The 13,039-nt window shown below is 53.2% G+C and overlaps 5 protein-coding genes across 5 annotated transcripts; 3 read left to right on the top strand and 2 right to left on the bottom strand.

The window, feature by feature from the left end:
- Positions 1-143: 143 nt before the first annotated feature.
- On the bottom strand, positions 144-591 carry K452DRAFT_103058 (uncharacterized protein). Its single transcript, XM_033534926.1, has one exon. It carries the CDS (start codon positions 499-501, stop codon positions 205-207), a length of 297 nt encoding a protein of 98 aa, XP_033401613.1. The 5' UTR covers positions 502-591; the 3' UTR covers positions 144-204.
- Positions 592-4,077: 3,486 nt separating this feature from the next.
- Positions 4,078-5,812, top strand: K452DRAFT_103006 (uncharacterized protein). The gene has a single exon (XM_033534923.1). The coding sequence runs from the start codon at positions 4,313-4,315 to the stop codon at positions 5,648-5,650; it is 1,338 nt and encodes a 445-aa protein (XP_033401612.1). The 5' UTR covers positions 4,078-4,312; the 3' UTR covers positions 5,651-5,812.
- Positions 5,813-6,002: 190 nt separating this feature from the next.
- Positions 6,003-6,412, bottom strand: K452DRAFT_283197 (uncharacterized protein). Its single transcript, XM_033539732.1, has one exon. It carries the CDS (start codon positions 6,246-6,248, stop codon positions 6,084-6,086), a length of 165 nt encoding a protein of 54 aa, XP_033401611.1. The 5' UTR covers positions 6,249-6,412; the 3' UTR covers positions 6,003-6,083.
- Positions 6,413-7,345: 933 nt separating this feature from the next.
- K452DRAFT_355411 (uncharacterized protein) lies at positions 7,346-9,656 on the top strand (the record flags this gene model as incomplete). The annotated part of the gene is made up of 2 exons (XM_033545959.1): positions 7,346-7,461; positions 7,514-9,656. 2 exons carry the CDS (start codon positions 7,346-7,348, stop codon positions 9,372-9,374), a joined length of 1,977 nt encoding a protein of 658 aa, XP_033401610.1. The 3' UTR covers positions 9,375-9,656.
- Positions 9,657-9,956: 300 nt separating this feature from the next.
- Positions 9,957-12,727, top strand: K452DRAFT_340399 (uncharacterized protein; the record flags this gene model as incomplete). The annotated part of the gene is made up of 4 exons (XM_033545341.1): positions 9,957-10,027; positions 10,084-10,244; positions 10,338-11,810; positions 11,883-12,727. 4 exons carry the CDS (start codon positions 9,957-9,959, stop codon positions 12,254-12,256), a joined length of 2,079 nt encoding a protein of 692 aa, XP_033401609.1. The 3' UTR covers positions 12,257-12,727.
- Between the last annotated feature and the right edge of the window lie 312 nt (positions 12,728-13,039).

Here is a 13,039-nt window from a genome sequence, read left to right as displayed (position 1 = left end):
TGTTCAGGTACCGCGTCAACAGACGTAGGTGCAGTGCCTGGGTACGTACCGTTCCGTACCGGTGTGTACCATACCGGTGTAGGTGCATGCTTCGGCGCGCAAACGACGGACGGACGGACAGGCAGGCAAACAGACGGACGGACGGGCGGGCGGGCGGGCGGGAGCCTGCCGTATGGCTGCGTTGCTGCGTTGCCGCGCCGGCCGCTAGGCGGTTTGGGACTGTGATGGCGGCCCTGCGGTGCGGGGCGTTGGGTTTGGCTCATGGGCTGCTGCCTGATGGCTGCTGGAGACTGGGAAGCTGGCGTTTGCCGGGCGCGGTTTACTCACTCTGTGACATAGCCGTGGTGGTGGCGCTGTTGTGGAGGTTGGAGGGTTATGGTGCTTGGGGTGAAGTGAGGTGAGGGCATTGGGTGAGAATGTACCTAGGATATGGTAATAGTATGCTTTGGCGCGGTGGGCTGGCCCTGGTTGTAGAAGAGCAGGTAGGTATACGCGCTGCATGTCGTCGATGCCGGCGCCCGCCTAGTGGGTCCGACGTGATGAGGTTGCTGGGTCTTTACGTCTTACGATCTCGCCCTTAATCTCCTCGCGCCAAATACTTGTGTAAAACGTAGGCGAGCGCCCCGTCTTCGATGTTTTCTTTGAGAATGTTTCGGGTGAGGCGAGTATGACGGCAGCGGCTTTACGTGCCTAGGTATTCGTGGCCGACGAGGTACTGCGCCGCGGTCTTAGGCTCGAACGCGTCAGGCCGATCGACGCGACCGTGCGAGTGCGCGCGGTAATGAGGTGGAGGCGTCTCTCGCAACGATGGTGACGCCGTGACGGACTGGTTGTAGAAAGTTAGCGTGGTTAGCATAACGCGTGGTTGCGGCATGGGAGAGCGAGGGACATACGGCGGCCATGGCAGGAGACGGAGGGGGCGAGCTTGTTGCCGCGTAGGCGTTTGGCAATTGGTGTTGTAGGGTGGGCGCACTGACCATGTTTACTCCGTCTATTGGCTCGAGCGCGCCGGGTAGACTGAGCGTTGGAAGATCGTCGCCACAACCCATGCACTCTGTGTGCATCGACCATTGTCGCCTCCTCATCCTATTCGCTGGTATTGCGACACAATAAAAAAGTAACTGCAACTGTGCTGTTTCAAACGCGCCAAGGGCATTTGCTGGCCCTTGACCGCCAGTCGCGCGGGGGTTAGGAGCGTCTTTTCGCGGTTGCTACTTCCCGTCGCGGAGAGAGCAAACGAGACGCGTCTAGCGGACTCCAGATATATTTACTTGGTCCCGCCGCTCCAGTTCTTTCCTTCCTCGCTCTGCCCCGCTGCTTAAGTCCTCCTGCCACCGTCGGTTGAGCTCGCTCGACCTTTGACCGCAGGACCCTTCCTTTTCGGTAACCGCAAGCAACCTACTTATTTATGCATGTATGTACCTATTTATTCCTCTTCCCTCTTCCCATCTCACCTTACCTCAGACCGGAGTGATCCAATCTCCCGTCATTCCATCCTGTCCTTCACATTACGCTAATGGCTTCCCACTGGCAGCCTAGCTCAAGTCCGCGGGCTGGTGGCGGCGACTATCGACCACACCGACCTAGTTACTCTGTTCGTCCCGAAACCATGTCCGGCTCTAAGAGAAACGCCTCCAGAGATCCGTCACCCCGGCAACCAGACAAGAGGACCCAAAGGCAAATAGACAGTCCTCCCTCTAAGGTATGTACATCTCATGTTTCACAGCATGATAAGGTTTCATTTTATATAAATATACAAGTCTGAGCCGGGCAACGCCCTCACAAAGTGCTCTCACTACATATACACGGTCATAGATACCGCAAGGTCTAACATAAACTAACAATGTCACCTCATAGGATCGAGTGACTAGACCTTCAGAGGTATTCTCTGGTGGCACGACGTCTAATAACAACACGCTCGCTATGAGGTCGACTGCCGCGCCTACTGCAAACTACCGCTCCACATCAGACCAAACAGGTTATAATCGTACGGGCACCGCCGAAGGCAATGGAAGGAGAGAGAATGCTCGCTCTACTTCCAGACTCGCCTTGAACACATCCGTCCAAAATGTGAGCGCCATTGGCTCTCCGGCGTTAAGTATGGGAAGCAACAATCACAGCAATTCTTCGACACCGCAGATGCCTGCTCGTGTCGCTCCCATGCTGCCAGCGACGCCTCTTGACATAGAAAAACCACACAAACTCCCGAATTCTCATTTGATTGAGTTGATAGAATTGGTCACCCAATCCTCTCTAATGACCAAGGAGGTACAAGATGCGGAAGAGGATCTTAGGCAAAAGGCCGAGCAATATTCGCGAGCAACTGGGTTCAAACATTACGAATCCATGGTACTTGAGCAACTAAAATTGAAGGAGGCCGCAAATGAGCGCGTCACAAAACTAAAAGACTCGATCAAAGAGCTCAGGGCTCGCATTGAGCAGAAATCGCAAGATCCAGCACTTGAGACGCTTCCTGGTAGGCCGACGAAGATTGTCAGTATGCCCACGCCACCGGCATCTGCTCTCGCGGATCCTCTGGCACCTAGGATCGAGAAGCTGGAGACGGTGGTGCGAGACCTAAAGTTGAAAGAAAGCTCCGCTACAGAAATAACTCAACTCATAGAGGTTGAGCTTAATAAAGAAAAAGAGACGAGAAAAAAGGAGCTCTCTGAATTGAAAAACGACATGGCTGATATGGTCAGAAAAATGGAAGCCAGATGTGATGCCCAAGATCGGAAGATCTCGAAGCAAGAAAAGGTGGTCTTGGGGCAAAAAGAGAAAATCTTGCAGCAAGAAGTAAAGGCTTCGCAGCAGGAGCTGAAGATCACTCAACTTGTCGAAGACCTTTTACGTGTAAAAAAGGAACTTGTGGATGTTAAATCCTCTGTAAGCGAAAAGCCAATGGCAGTTGGAAGGACAAATGCTCCAGCGATCACGCATCAAGATATTACCAAGGTAAAAACAGCTGTGTGTCAAATTCCTGGCTTCCAGAGAGATCTACACTTTGTCAAAAAAGAACATAGCACGTTCGTGGTTGATATTAATTTGTTAAAGGCAAAAATAGGATTGCTGGACTCTGTCCCACAGCTCAGGGAAGACTTTGATGCCACCCAAAAGGACGTTCAAGGTATCAATTCACGGGTCGTCGCGCTTGAAGAGGAACAAGACAAAAACAAATCCGAACTCGACAAAATTGGTGATAAGGTCTGGCAGCTCGACGACCGTGTCTCGGATTTAGAGGATAAGTTTGACCAGCTGGGACGCGGCGATCATGTCGCAGAGTTAAGGCGTGAACTGCCGGATATAAGATATGATTTGTCAGAGGTAAAGCGCGGTTTGGATGAACTCGAAGACCATGTCTCAAATGTGAGAAAGCGTCTTCTCGAGGAGTTGGAAGAACAAGATGACCGCATCTGCGATTTCGAAGAAAAAAATAAGGCACTCGGCGAAAAAATCGATGGCCTGACAACGAAACTCAATAATGATACCGAGGCTATACACGAAGAGCTGCGGGCGAGACCTATCACGCAAAACAACGACACCGTGAACGAGCCTACATCAAAGGCTCTTCAAGATCTTAACACTTGTGTAGAGGGGATCCAAACAACTCTCAATACGCTTCAGGGAAAGTTCGAGTCCGGAGCCAAGAAGCATGACGTTGAATCATTGCGGACAGGTACCGAGAAAGGATTCGAAGAACTGCGGGGAGCGCTGAAAGCGCAACAAAAGTCCATGGATGACTGCAAAGAAGACATCAAACTTTGCCAAGGCCGATTTGAGGCTCATACAAACACATCCAACCAACTTAGTATCAAGGTCAACGGCTTAGTTGAACAGTGGGAGAAATTCGTTGAACTTAGGAATGCTGTCAAAGACCTCGCTGAGGACCTCGAAAAACAGCAGGGCTCGTCTGCCGCTCGCGATGTGAGATTGACTCGCCTCGAACGTTTAGAACATGAAGCTCGGCAGGATCAGACTGTAAGTACTCAACATACTCATGAGCCATACCTCGACGGATTATCTAGAAGAAGAAAAATAAAACCCCTCCATGTTGGGCTTATAACTAACCGTCAAATAACAGGACCATCAAAGCAAACTGGCGGAAAATGACAATGACTTCAGCGAGGTTATCAACTCGATTCGCGAATTTCAAGAAACGATCAGCGAGCATGCATGCATACTAGCGGATCTTAAGCCCCTGTTCAACCTATTCAAGGAGCACCAGCGTCTTGTCGAAGAAAATGGACAAAGCCAGCAAGGTCTGGTTGAGCAGCATAGCATCCTCAAAAGAGATCTTAGAAAGGTGTTTGATATGCTTCAAGAATTGCAAGGCCAGGTCGATGAGGTCAAAACGAATCTTAACGGAACTCCAGAGAACTCCGGAGAAGTGGTCCCGGGGAGACCAGAGGACTCTAAAACCCTGATCAAATCATTATATCAGAATCTCGTAAAGTCCAAGGCAGAAGTCCAGACAGCTCTCAGAAAAGAGCTTTCTGAGGCCATGCAAAAGCTCCAGGAGCAGATTTCAGGCCTCCAGACAGAAACCTCCGAGGCTGAACAGAGGCTCCTGGAAGATGTCAAAATGATCTATACGGCGGATTTGGAAAGGGTGGAGAAAAACCTCGAAGAGCAGGAATTGCTCGTCTCCGACGCACTGGAAAGCCTCGACCGGCAGCACACTGAATCCGTTAAGGAAAGCCAGGAAAATCACGCCTTGTTTAAAGAATGGGTCGATTCAGAGCTCTACAAGCGCGATACCGAACAGAGTGGCTTCAAAGATTGGGTCGGTTCGGAGTTCCACAAACGCGATACTGAGCGAACTGGCTTCAAAGAACGTGTCGACTTGGAGTTCCATAAACGCGATATTGAGCAAAACGGCTTCAAAGACAGGGTCAATTCGGAGTTCCACAAGCTCGATTCTGAGAAAAGTGGCTTCAAGGACTGGGTCGCTTCGGAGTTCCACAAGCGCGATACTGAGCAGAGTGTCCTCATCTCAAATGTGATCGATAACAAGATAGCGCCTGTAAATGCGCTCGTAACGGACAACAGCCGGCGCGTCATCGAGCTAGCCAGATTACGGGAGAATGATCTATTAACCTCCAGAGCTCACCAGGTCGCAATAGACATGCTTCAAGTTCGCTGGGATAATTTGCGTACGGACGGGCTCGCGGACCACATGCTAAATCAACTAGCACAAAGATACCCACAAGCTGCGCAGTTGGGTCAAATGCAAAGCGACATACAGCACCTCAACAGACAACTGGAGAGCCACGCCGTCGCCTGCGCCCCATTTAGCAGACGTATTTCAGACATATCTGAAGCTCAAGAGCGACTGTCGAATGAGTTTACCATCCAGCGCACCAGCTGCATTTCGTACAGTACGCGTACGGATCAGAGGCTGGAGACAAGCGAGCAGCACCTCACGCTACTGCAAGAGACCATCAATACCAACGATGGCCAAACTCGCAGGCGCCTTGAGTTGGTCGAAGAAGACTCGCAAAAGTGCAAGAGCGACCAGGATCAGCTGACGAAGGATTTACATCGCGCTGCCAATGACATTGGCGAAATTCAAACCGTAGTCTCCCAGCTCGGCGAGGAGGCCGTCCCTAATAATTCCACCGTGCCCAAAGAATGGGACATGCGTCCATGATTTGGCCAGTCGCAACGGTAGGGTTGATAACACCGCCTCTACGTCGACTTGTCAAGCAGGGACAAAAGAAAATGACAGACGGCAGACGGCACCACGTTGCGGAAATGTTGATTTGCGGTGCGAATACATGCATTTTTACTCTGCCCGCTTTTCTTTCTCACGGCCTATGTTCACTTTTCACAAGGGGCTTCTGACGGCTTCTTCACTTCGTTCATCTTCCGACTCATTCATCAGCGACCGGTCTTCTTCTCATTACAAAATTTTTCTTGTTTCCTCTTTTCCTCAATACCCAGTGAAAACGACGACCCGAGAAAGGTGCGGCGAATGTCGATTCTAGTTATATACCCCGACTTGCTTCCGGACGGATTTTCTGCTCTTTCTTCTCCTTTCAGAGAAACGGACTTTTCTGGCGCGAATCGGCGAGTGGTGTTGGTTAGGATGGCGAATGGCGAGTTGAGTGGGTTCTCTTTGAGTTGCCCTGTTCCCAGGCGACTGGATTCTTTCCTGGTGGTGGTTTCAGCCTTTGAGTTGCTGCTGCGCTGCTCACGGTGGCGTCGGTTTGGTCATGTCTGTCTGCTTGCTTGTTGCGTGCTTGCATGGCTGGTGGACTGGTTGCCGGGACGCCTGGTGCTTTCTTTTAGAGCGAGTTAGTGGACAGTAAGGACGGTGCGTGAATGGTGAGGGAGGAGCGATGTACAGTACCGCACGCCCATGGAGGCGTTTTTGGAGCCTCGGAGTAAGGATTATACAGTAGCTAGCAGACAGTACAGCGTAAGGTCGATGGTATCTAGCTTGTTGCGACGCATGGAGGTCCGTGGTGAGTGTTTTAAGAGCCTGTGACAAAGTGCGTATGCCGTGTACGTCTACGGTTGGACTTACCCTGGTGGTTCAAGAAGCTTCAAGACGCGGGTTCCAGAGCGACAGATAGGTAAGAGTAAACAGGCAGGCGGGCGGACTGGTAGCTACTCAGGTAAGTGAGTTCGGCACAACCCCTAAGATGATATTGCTTCAAGAACTTCCGTCTTGAAACATGGATTGCGTGCCGTTGTCGTCGCCAATAGAACCAGCATCCATCACTCCACATCCGTGTTCTATCTCTCCATGCATAAGTGTCCGAATTGCGTACGGTAGTCTGTTGTATGGCGAAGACAGGCTGTGGGTATGAGGACGGGGCTGGGCTAGGCTGAACGAGAGGCTTGGTTGTGCGCGACCTTGAACGTGTTGAAGAGGAGGTGCTGGCGATGAGGGTGCTATGTGAATGGGGTGCGGTGGGTGGGCCGATGGGAGTTATTGCGGTTGCTAGGGAGATGATGAGTGTAAGGGAGCAGAAGATGTGAATCTTGGACTGCTTCAAACACTGACTCACCTTGTTAACAGTGGACGCTCAAGTTAAACACGCTGTTGTCTAAACGCTTGGGTGGTTGCCTAGGGAGCTTGGAGTGATGTGGAGTACGTTCTGGGAGGTTCTTGGCGGGCGGTGAAAGAAAAGGGTGCCCCTAGCGTTGACCATTTTCTTGGCATTCCCCTTCGTAGGGTATATAAGCGCCCCCGCCCCCCGCCCCGCAGCGGAGGCCTTTTTCGTCTTCTTGGCCCACCGTCCTCACGCTCCATAGGTATGTAGATCTTGCTAAGTGATGTATTTACTTAGCATTTGTTGTTTCACACTTTAAGGGGTAATTAGCTTATTCGATCAAGATGGTGAACAGAAAGAGACCCCGTTCCCCAGAGGACGATCCCTCTGGGGATGACCCAGCCGAGCTCATCGATGATGGAAACCTGTCCCTTGAACAGCAAGTTGATGTTGACCAGCTGTAAGTGACTTCCCGATGTTGATATTTGTGGAACCCGCCGATATACTCGCAGTCCCGTGTCGCCTTACACCAATCGCAAGTTTCATGGCTACTACCACGCTATCATGGATGCCATCAAGAACGCTGGTGGAGTTGCAAGCTCTACTGCGATCAACAAGTTCTTGCAGGCCAACTATCCCAGCCACACGCGCAACATCAGCCAGCGAGTAGCATGGGGCCGAGCCTTAAAAGCGCTGAAGGACCCCGAAGGACCCTTTTTGCTCACCAAGAAAGGAACGTACCGCTGGCAGATCCGTCCGACACTGGGTGAAACGCGGGTGTTGCAAATTGTTGCCGACTCTGACCTGCATAAAATCACTCCCACCGAGTTCTACGCCAAGCTCGTCCGGATGTGCAAGCAGAGAGTCTCTATGGACTACGAAGGCGCCAGCCGCCGCGAAATGCTCAGCTACATCCGCGCGCAATGGCCTACTGTCGGTCGCGTTGCAAAGCGCTGGAAGAGAAGGCTGAACCCGATGATATCCGCGGCGAACGGCTTCGTCAAGTACACGAAACCGGACGGCACGGTGAAGTGGCTCGTCACCGTCAAGGAGGAACCTGATTCTGATGACGAGTTCGAGCTGTTCAGGCAGACTTTTCTCATGAATACGGCGGGAGAAGAAGCCACTGAGCCCGGACCTGAGATCCTTAACCAAACTCCCTTTGCTAAGACAGAGGAGGACGATGATGATGATGATTTTATCACTGAGCCCCAGGCCGACACCTTCAACCTGCCTTCGTCCGTGAAGATTGAGGACGATGACGACGACGACTTCGAGGGTTTTGATATACCCCTCCCTTCAATCGAGCAGGAATTCGACGACGCCATGAACACTCACCAAGCTCGTGTCGACTCTTATCAGCCGTCGTCCGGCTTCAATACCATGGAGGCTAATCAGTCTCACGTCGCTGACGCTGGCTATCACCATATGTTTTCGAGCCTCAATGCTTTGGACGGCTACCCGCGTCCTATCGGCGACGGCTACCCGCGTCCCAGCGGCAACGTTTATTACCAGCATACCCGTTCTGACTCTAACACCATGGATGCTGATCAGCCTCACGTCACTAACGCTGGCTATAACCCTATGCTTTCAAGCGTTAATGCCTTGGACGGCTACCCGCGTCCCATTGCCTACCAGCATACGCGTTCTGACTCCAACACAATGGATGCTGCTCAGCCTAACGTCAACAACACCGCCGACTACCAGTATACGTCTCCCAAGTTCAGCGCCTTGGATGACTCACCTCCCACCACCTCCAATGGCGATCGTTATACGCCTGACCTCAACGTCTTGAACGAATATCAATCCGACGATACTGGCTTCGGCTATCAGTACGCGCCATCAGACTACAATGCTGTGGATGCTCAGCAGCCCGACGGCAACAATCTCGGCTATCTGCCTACGCTTCCCCGCTCCAACACCTTGGACGCCTACCAGCCCGACGTCACCGACGCTGGATATCAGGATGCGCCGCCCTCCGAGTTCAACGCTATGAGCACCTATCAGCCCTACGGCAATTCTCAATACGCTCCTTCCGAGTTCGACGCTATGAACGCCTACCAGCTTCCTCTCTCACATCAACTGAAGCCTTACGACTACAAGTTCAACACCATTGAAAGAGTCTACCAGACCCCCGTCGATGACCAGCAATCGTCTTCCTTTGGAGGACACAGATTAAACACCCTTGAAAGAGTCTACCGGCCTCCCGTCAACCAGACTCCCGTCAACCAGACTCCCGTCAACGAGCAACAATCGTCTTCTCCCGGAGGACACAAAAGACGCAAGTTGGACGGAGAATCTGGACAAGCTGAGTACCAGCAACTGGAGCCTTCCAAAGATGAAAGCAAGTGGCCTTTCGTCTTTCATCTGTGATAGCTCACGAGGCAAACTGAATTTGGAGGAACTGTCTTCGATCTTCGGCGGTAGGCAGCTGCAACGGCCGTGTTGGATTGTTCCTCAGTAATCCGACTTCGCTACGCATCAAGCGCTTTCGAGACCAGCTGAATTACTGAGAAGTTCTGGGAAAGATGCTCTTTCTGCGTTCAGACTGGTGGACTGCATGTACTTTCGAAAGCTGATTCATGGATTTGGCAGCACGCTACTGCTGTTCGGATGTAGTGAGAAGAAACCCATAGCTGAATCATACTCTTGCATGACAACGAAGTGAAAAGGTCCTTGTCAATATGTGTCTGATGCATGTCCTTAAGAAGTAGTTGTTAGTTCATCATCAAGATGTCGTCGGCAAATCGGCGTTCCGCTACTTGGCGTGCCAAGAAATCCGTCCCTCCTCCGACCATCCCCCATTAAGCATATACAAACAATCGCAACCCCAAGGCCGCATCACGTCGAGTCGCGACCCATCCCAACACGCGTCATTTCCACGCGCACCGCAGTTTCACAGCGCACTGAAACGCCTGAGCAGCTTCTCCAGCTGCTCATCCCTGCGCCGCGACCATGGCGCCTGCAGACACGCCAGGCAAGAAGAAACGCGACAACAACTACTTCAATGTCGGCGTTCAAGGCAGGTGAGATCTTGTGCCGTTTGCCCTTGCAGACTCGCGCGCAAGCTCACGTCGGACAGGAAAACCGGTATCACGTTGAAGGACACGGGCATTCGCGATGAACACGGCATGGAACCCATCGACGGCATCTTCTCTTCGCCGGAGAAGTCCCCGCCAAAGCGGCCCGCGCCCAAGCCTGCAGACACAACGCTCACGTCTTCAGATATGGACGTTCAGCAAAGTACGTACACCAATGCGCGCGTCAGAATTGAGCTCTTTTAGCTTCGTTTGGCAACATTTAGGCAAGACTGAAGCTAAAGCAATGGTTTCATAGGTTCTATGCCCGAGCCTGCTGATGCGCTCAGCGCGCGCAGATCAATCCGTCCCACCAAAACCTCATACTTCCCGCCGCCTATGGCTCGTTCGCCAATCAAGACAAACATTGGATCGTCTCCTCGCAGACAGTCCTCCATGGGCCCGCCCTCACAAATGCGCCGGAGCGCACGCACGCCTGATCGTGCAGCGTCACACCCAGTCGTTGCGCGGAAGTTGGATTTTGGTGGAGACGAGCAAACATCGGAGACAATCCGCAGCAGTGGTAGCAGGAGCAGCAGGACCAGAGGGAAGGAGCGGGCTGATATTTACGACCTGCGGCCTTCGCCGGTGCCTGACCAGAATCAGACTCACGATGAGAGTATCGTAGAAGAAGAGACCCAGGACTTTGACTTCCCAGTCAATGGAGTGAATGATGACAGCCCGCTGCCAGGCGACGGTGGAGATTCCCTTCAGATCCTTCCGGACGTAGAGCAACCACTGGAAGGAACGCCGTTGGTTGAGAGACCTAAGACGAAGAGGGGAAGGCCCAAGAAAGACGCTGAAAGCGTGCAAAAAGAGAACGAAGAAGAACCGGCGATTCCAACCTCCCCGCCTGCTTCGAAGAAGGGGAGAGGCAGGCCGAAGAAGGCTAACGGATTGGTCTCTGCAAAGGCTTCTAACGCAGCGGCTTCAAAGGTCGCCCCAGGAAGGTCAGCCTCGAAACCAGCTACGAATGGACAGGTCGACGAAGAAAGCGCAATGGATTTGGATGTGCCGACTGAGGAACCTTCCTTCCAACAACAGGATACCGAAATGGAAGTGGATCAAGAGGTAGCAACTGAACTGGAGCCCGAGCCTGAACCTCCGAAGAGGAAGCGTGGGCCGGGCAAGAAGAGCTCTAAACCCATTGTGCAAGAAGACGAATCTGAAGAGCCTACAGAGGACCAGGAGCCGCCAACTAAGAGAGCGAAGAAGAAACCAGCGCCTAAGAAGCCACCGCCGTCGCAGCGTGATCCTAACGCTCGGATTACGTCTTCGAGGAAGAATGTTGGGAAAGAGAAGGAGAACGAGGAGCCTGAACTACAGCAATCCCCTGCGAAGCGAGGATCAAAGCCTCCTACTGCGCTACCGCGAAGCCTACAAGTTCTCCGAGATGGCACGCCTTTCGATGATGCGGGTGTCAAGACGACTCGCTCGGGCCGTACATCAGTCAAGCCCCTGAATTTCTGGCAAAACGAGAAGATTGAATATCTGCACGATGGCACAAAGCAACAAATCACGCGCGCCGAAGAGACTGAGGTACCAAAGCGTAAAATGGAGAAGCGCCGGGGCAGAGGGCGCCCGCGTGTCAAGCCTGAAAAGAGCGAGAATGCGGAAGAGGAGGATCTGGAGCTGGAAGAGTGGGAAAAGTCACCTGGTGTCATGGCTGGCTGGGTGAATGGGTGGGACGAGACGGAGCAGGTGGTGATCAATGAAGGCGGCATTCAAGAAGGTGGGGCAATTATCTTCGGGCATCCGAGATGCTGGGATATTGCTCTCGCGACATGCTAACACGGTGTAACAGACCTAGCCTTCTCGGCCACTAGGATCCAGACGCGGGAGGTCAAAAGCGGAAACTTCAGATACGCCAAGATCATCGGGATACCGTTCTTCGGCGCGGGCATGGTGGATATCCCGGCGCACGGCTCGAAGCGGGCAAAGAACTCGCGCAGGATGCACATGGCATTCTGTTTGCTTTCGGGCAAGGTGGAGGTGACGGTGGGCGACAACCTGTTCAGCATCAGCAAGGGTGGTGTGTGGTTAGTGCCGCGAGGTGAGTTTCAGCCGCATCCTTCCGTCCTTTTCCCCAGTTTTCCTGCATCGTCACAAAGTTTCGACCTCTCTCTGTCTCTTTCGGATTCGTTGCGCGTCAAGCAAGCTGCATCGTGGCGGGACTGAGCAGGCGAGGCCGGAGAGAGTCGGTGTGCAAGAACACGTACGTGCGACCAGCGGTCGCTTTATGCTTATGCCTGGTCGCTGGCCGGCGCCGCGCAGCCGGGGCGAGCGGCAGCATGGGCCTCGAAGGTTACACGGCTGCGGAACGACGCTAGCTATGTGTTAGCAGTGCAGCGCTTAGCTGGCCGCCGCCTCCCACCACTGCCGACCGGGGCATCCAAGCGACCTCGGCGTTGCACAGGCAGGCGCCACACTGAAGCGCGCATGGCTTACGACGACCATCGTCTGACATCGACTGGCTTGACTGCCCCTGCCGCCACCATGCTGCACCGCGGGAACACGGGCGTTCATCTTCCCCAGCCGGGGTGATACGACGCCTTGGAAACCGTCGCGCTGCGCATACCAGGATCCTGGTCGCTTCCCGCTGCCGCGTCCCGTCACCACGGTTGAGCCGTTACAATCGTGCAGATCTCAGCAATCTGTCATTGCTATCGCTGCTCCCGGCGCGCTGAACCATGCAGCGGAGCCGGCTAGGCCGCTCTGCCGTGCGTTTCGGCACCCTTGTCCGACGGCCTGTCGTTTTCCCGCCGTGCCAACGATGCCTTTTGCTGCCGTCGCACTGTCAAAAGTTTCTGGCCCTCTCTGCTTCCCTGCTCGCCTGTCGTACGCCTACGCTAGGTGGCGGCGTTGTCCCCAGCCTCTCGTCCTATTTTTGCATGTTCTTTTCCATGGGGTCGCACCGCACTCACGACCCTTTTTTTTTTTTTTTTTTTTTTTTTTTTTTTT

This window comes from Aplosporella prunicola (assembly GCF_010093885.1).
Source record: "Aplosporella prunicola CBS 121167 unplaced genomic scaffold K452scaffold_3, whole genome shotgun sequence".
Classification (NCBI taxonomy): Eukaryota; Fungi; Ascomycota; class Dothideomycetes; order Botryosphaeriales; family Aplosporellaceae; genus Aplosporella; species Aplosporella prunicola.
The sequence above is the reverse complement of the archived record's forward strand: the minus strand, read 5'-3'. Positions and strand labels throughout refer to the sequence as shown.

Bases quoted from the DNA above. Each gene is read 5' to 3' on its own strand.
- K452DRAFT_103058 (XM_033534926.1), bottom strand. From the start codon at position 501: ATGCAGCGCGTATACCTACCTGCTCTTCTACAACCAGGGCCAGCCCAC.
- K452DRAFT_103006 (XM_033534923.1), top strand. From the start codon at position 4,313: ATGCTTCAAGAATTGCAAGGCCAGGTCGATGAGGTCAAAACGAATCTT.
- K452DRAFT_283197 (XM_033539732.1), bottom strand. From the start codon at position 6,248: ATGCAAGCACGCAACAAGCAAGCAGACAGACATGACCAAACCGACGCC.